Here is a 6,399-nt window from a genome sequence, read left to right on the forward strand (position 1 = left end):
ATGTCAGTGATTTTATATTTATATAACAAAGTAATCGACAAATTGTCATTAATTATAAAAATTTAACACTTCAAAAATGAAGGTATGTACACTTTACATGAGTATTCTTGATTTACGTGCATTAAGCTTGATTAAAATCTAAAAGATTATTTTATTTAATTGTAGAAATGGCAAATATCTTTTTTATTTGTAATATCGTGTTTGGCATTTAACGAAGGTAAATTCTTTTTTAAAGTTCTTTAAAGTTTACTATCATTTTATTTTCGTTTGTCTATTAGCTTCGATGCGAAGCTGAGAAGGTATTAATTTTACTATGATGCGTTTTTTTTTTTGTGTGTGTCTGTCACTACTTTTTCTCAGCTCTCACTAGAAAATGAAAAAAAAAATTTTTCCCGACGACCTATCTTCTATACGCAAATGGCTACCGTATTTAAAGATATGCTATTTTTCTATTAAAATTCTAGGTTTTGTATTTTATTTTATTTTAAAATATCTTATTAGGAAAATATATTGACTTTCGTGAATATTATATAATTTAATTGACATTGAATAAAGTTCATAAGATATAAAAAATTAAACTTATTAAATTTTTTTTACTTTTTTAAATTCCAAAAAGTAATTTTTAAATTTGAGTTAGCTTTAATAGCCAATTTTTTAGCTTTGATGCGAATTTTTTATATACAGGGTGATTTTTTTATCATAACCCACTCAATTACTTGCAGAATAATAATAATTTAAACATTTTTTTTTTTCATTATCTTTAGTTACACATTATTCCTGAATTTTTAACTATGTAATACTTTTTAAGTTCATCCCTTATGCCTTGGAAGGGGGTCAACTTTGTTTTTTTAAATGGTAACACATATTTTTAATTTAATAAAATGTTTGAGTTTTTAATTTAATAGTAAATGGCATTTGAATTTTTAATATAACTTTATTAGCTTATTAGATATAAACATTTAAAGTTTCAAATTTTTGAGTTAATATATAGGTATAATACACAAGGGATTGTAAATACAGGTAGCAGGTAGTAAAAATTCCTTAATATACGGGCGTTGGAACCTTGTACTGAAGTTATTTATTCTAAATACGATAAAAAACAAATAAGTTAAAATTTTTTTCTTACTAAAAATAATTAAGAAAAAAATGCATTGTCATAGAGGGTCCTGACGTCATACTCCAAGCATTCCTTGGAGTACACAAGTGTTACCGACACGGCAAACGTTTTTATGTTAGTAGATAAAAATGGCTATTTAAGCTAGTTCAAAATTTTTAGTTATTTTTCTGATTTTAAAAGAAGCAAAAATTTTCAAATAATCTCTCTTAATTAGTTATTTTTTGAGGTTACTTAGATAAAGTTTCAATAATGCAGAATTAATTAATAATTGTGTTAATTTAGCCATTCAACATACAAATTCGGAAGACAAACAAATATACCAATTTATAGAAAGTACGGAGAGAAAATTTGAAGAAAATGAATACTTGGAATTGTTAAAAAATGCTGATGAAAATGGATATAAATTGGATGAAACCACAACAAAATTTTTTGCTAATCTTGGATATTTAGAATGTTTAAAATATGCTCATCATATTGGATGTCCGTGGAATGAAAGCACAACAGAAGCAGCTGCTTCTAGTGGTAATTTAGAATGCTTAAAGTATGCTCATGAAAATGGTTGTAAATGGGATGAACGTACACCTATTGCGGCTGCTAAAAGAGGTGATTTGAATATTTTAAAATATGCACATGAAAATGAATGTCCGTGGGATGAAAATACAACAGTTGTAGCTGCTCTTAAAGGTAATTTAGAATGCTTAAAATATGCTTATGAAAATGGCTGTAAATGGAATGTATTAGATATTGCAGAAATGTCTATTATGATTAGTAATCTAGAAATATTAAAATATGTTCACAAAAATGGATACAAATTCAATGAACACACAATTAATATGATATCTTATAAAAGTGATCTAGAAATTATAAAATATGTCCTTGAAAGTGGATATCCGTGCAATAGAACTTTAACTTGTATGGCTGCAAAAAATGGTAATCTAGAAACTTTTAAATATTTACATGAAATTGCATGTCCGTGGGATAAAAGCATAACACATATAGCTGCTTATAATAATCATTTAAATATTTTAAAATATGCACATGAAAATGGATGTCCGTGGGATGAAAAAACAACTATTATGTCTGCCATAAATGGTCATTTAAATATTTTAAAATATGCACATGAAAACAAATGTCCATGGGATGAAAAAACAACAGAAGCAGCTGCTTTTAGTGGTAATTTAGAATGCTTACAATATGCTTATAAGAATGGCTGTAGATGGGATAAACGTACAACTACTGCGGCTGCCAAAAGAGGTGATTTAAATATTTTAAAATATGCACATGAAAATAAATGTCCATGGGATGAAAAAACAACAGAAGCAGCTGCTTCTAGTGGTAATTTAGAATGCTTAAAATATGTGTGTGAAAATGGTTGTAAATGGAATCAAAATATCATGAGAATTGCTATTGTTAAGGGTAATCTAGATATTATAAAATATATTCACAAAAATGGATGTATGTTTGGTGTAGGATCAATTCGAGATGCTGCAGCAAGTGGTTGTATCGATTGTTTGAAATACGTCCACGAAAATGGATGTGATTGGAATGAGGGTACAACTAGAGCTGCTGCAGCAAGTGGCTCTATCGATTGTTTGAAATACGTCCACGAAAATGGATGTGTTTGGGATGAGGGTACAACTAGAGCTGCTGCAGCAAGTGGTTGTATCGATTGTTTGAAATACGTTCACGAAAATGGATGTGTTTGGGATGAGAATACAATAGCTGTAGCAGCTTTGCATGGTAAGTTAGATTGTTTGAAATATGCCCATAAACATGGATGTGGTTGGGTTGAAGGTACCATGAGAGGAGCTGCAGCAAATGGACATTTAAACTGCCTATTTTATGCTAGTATGAATGGGTGTCCGTGGGACGAAGGCATAACAAGAGAAGCAGCTGCGAGTAATTTTTTAAACTGTTTGATGTTTGCAAATAAAAATAGGTGTAAATGGGATGAAGGAACTAAGAGTGGAGCTGTCGCACATGGCAATTTAAACTGCTTAAAATATGTTCATGAAAATTATAGTAAGTGGGACGAAGGCACAACAAAACTTGCAGCTGCAAATAATCAATTAGTATGCTTAGAATATGCTCATGAAAATAATTGTCCATGGAGTAACGGTACTATTTTTGAAGCTACTAGAAATGGTTATACTAATATAGTTAATTATGCTATTAAAAATGGCTGTCCTAATTAATATAGTTAAATATTAACTAGTTAATAGTTAAAATATGGTAAATTTTTACTAAACATAAATAATTTCAATATTTTTAATTAAGTAACAAAAATAATCGTATTAAATGTTTGTAATGATCACAATTTTTACATATGTCAGTTTCCACATAGAATGTTTTATAAAACTAAATAATTATTTTAGATTAAAAATATGATTTTTCTTTATCTTTAAAAATGTAATTTTTTATGCTTTTAGAAAGTTTTTGTGTTTAAAATAAAATATTTTCTGAATACTATTTAATGAGCTTTATTTTTGGCTTTGATGCGAAGCTGAGAAAGTATTAATTTTACTATAATGCGTTCACAAACACACAAAACCAGACACAATAAAGTTTGGGGATTTTTTTAGTCATGTAAATGGCAATTAAGTTAAGCAAAGGATTATAGCAAAGTATATTATTTTTATAGAAAATCTATAGGAATTCATTTTCTTCGCCTTAATCTCAACTTCTTAGTGTTGGCCACCCTTATGCTAAACTTCCACTTGACACAATCGTCCACATCATCTACACTCACATCGGCAGTCCTTATATCACGTTCAATAACATTCCTTCATCTATTTTTTTATTTTCCTCTACCTCTTCTTCATTCAACATTCATTTCCATAACTGTTCTTACAACTTCCGATTCTTCTCATCTCAGAACATGACTAAACCATCTAAGTATATTTTCTCTTATCTTATCTACAATTGACGCTACATCTATACTCCCTCTTATATGTTCGTTCCTTATTCCTTCTCTAATCACTACATCCATCTAAGCATTCTCGTATCTGATACACTCATGCTCTGCTCTACTTTCTTATCAACCGTACAATACCCTGAAACTTTCATTGTAGTTAATCTCATTACAGTCTATTAGAACTTACTTTTCAGTCTCAAAGTAATTCTCTTACATCATAAAAAATCATATGCTTTTTTCTACTTCACCCATCCACACTTAATTCTTTATCTTATATTTTCGTTGAAATCACAAATTTGCACAAACGATTCTAAATACTTAAAACTTTTCATCTCTCTTATCACATTCTCATCTATTGTCACTGATCTCCTCATTTCACTTACTTTGTGTTCTCTTCTGTCAAACTTGTACTCTATATATTCTGGGTTTGACATAAAACAATTAAATATCACTACTTAAATGATTGTAAGGTAGAAAGTTTAGATATAATTATCATAATCTTAAAATACTTTACAAGAGACAAAAAAATTGAAAGAATTGTAAAACATACTAAGAGTAAATTTACTTCTCAAATACATCTCTAAATCTAAACATAAATCATTATAATACTAATGAATAAAATATTAAAAGTGAAAACATCAAAGATACATAGTAAAATATAAAAAAATTCTTGAGTGTTATATATACATATTTTTACTAATGTACATATCCAGATTATCAAATAAAATCCGTTAAATGTAATCACATATATGTAATTGTAAACAACAGACAAATAATTGAATTAACATCAACAAACACTTCATAATGTTATTTAATATTGAACTTGATACATATGAATCTAACATATTAAAAAATGATTAAAACATAGATGTTGGAACTACAGCATTACAATCAAGCTCAGAATTAATTTTTGTATAAAAATATATTATAAAAGAAAGTAGCAAAAAATAATTATAACTAGAATTTAATTAATTTTAGCATCTTTATCATTCATAATAAAAAACTTAATGCAACTTAATTTTAATCAACAAGGTTAAAAATTATTGATAATAAATAACACTGATTAATTATCAAAGTTAACGTGTGATTATCAAATCGAACAATCGCGCCACATAATAATCGACGGTGCATTTCTGTACGCTCTTGCTATCAGTGTTGCCAGATAGAGGAAAATTTCCCGTTTAGAGGGAAAATATGGGACCGTAATCAATTGGAGGGAAAAAGGGAAGAAATTTTAAAATTGTACTAAAAAAGGAAACTTAGGAACTTCAGTTATTAATCGATATTTTTACTTTTATAAAAAAAATTATTTAAAAGTATACATGTTATTTTTCACAAAAAAATGATCAATTTTTATTTTTGCATAGATAAATTAATTTTTATGTTAACAAATCCTATTGATAATACTATCTAAGAATATCACAATCGGTCCTTGGATCCTATCTACAACCGTTGAAACAATTATGAACATTAGGAATAAATCGATTTTACCTATCAATGTTGCAGTACCTGATATGATCTCTATTGTCTATCAGCAAAAAAAAACTTATTAATGTTTTATTCTTAAGTCACAACTAGTTTTAATTTTTAAGTTATAAGTTATTATTATTTTCATAGATGTTTTATACTTAACATTTTCCATTATTTTAACCATGGATAATTTTGAAGAAAATGATGTATTTAATAGTACTCCACCAAAAAAAAAATTAAAGGACCAAAATGTTTTAATAATAATTGGCTTAATTGCTCTAAATTTAAGGGATGGTTGGAATGTATTCCTAAAAATATTTTCAAAGCTCGTTGTTCTGCTTGCCAGGTAAATAAAAACAATAATATTCCTTATTTTATATAATTAAGAGGAGTGAGGACTGTGGTCTTCAATCTAACTATTTTTAAATTTTTATTATTTTGAATATTTACATTCAAAGAGGCTACAATGGTATAATATGCAAAAAGTAGCGATTTATTTGAAAAATGTATTTTGAAACGATATGTTTATGAATTCTATAACATATTTTGTTTTTAAATATTATTAATTATGGGAATAACAATTGATAAAACCAATATTATTTAAGGATTTCATATTATAATGGTCAACTTACAATAGTCAATATACAAGAAATAAAAGAAAATTGAATTTACATTTATTTGAAATAAAAAATTTAAGGAGGGAATTTTTTTTAAAAACCGGGAAATTTTACAAGTTTAAGAGGGAATTAAGTTTTTTTTGGTCTGGCAACACTGCTTGCTATGTATATTTTTATCAGTATCCAAATCCATTCTGTATATCATACACTTATCATATTATTATCATTATAATTTTCTCCCTAACGTCTAAATGTTTTTCAATTTTTCTGACATCATCTTT

The 6,399-nt window shown here is 27.3% G+C and overlaps 1 protein-coding gene across 1 annotated transcript; it reads left to right on the forward strand.

Annotated features, from left to right (window-relative positions):
* LOC126904303 (uncharacterized) lies at window positions 1-3,484 on the forward strand. Its single transcript, XM_050683268.1, has 3 exons — window positions 1-82; window positions 166-217; window positions 1,400-3,484. Exons 1-3 carry the CDS (start codon window positions 77-79, stop codon window positions 3,310-3,312), a joined length of 1,971 nt encoding a protein of 656 aa, XP_050539225.1. The 5' UTR covers window positions 1-76; the 3' UTR covers window positions 3,313-3,484.
* Window positions 3,485-6,399: the final 2,915 nt, after the last annotated feature.

Source organism: Daktulosphaira vitifoliae, unplaced genomic scaffold (assembly GCF_025091365.1).
Source record: "Daktulosphaira vitifoliae isolate Bord-2020 unplaced genomic scaffold, ASM2509136v1 Scaffold_4, whole genome shotgun sequence".
NCBI lineage: Eukaryota > Metazoa > Arthropoda > Insecta > Hemiptera > Phylloxeridae > Daktulosphaira > Daktulosphaira vitifoliae.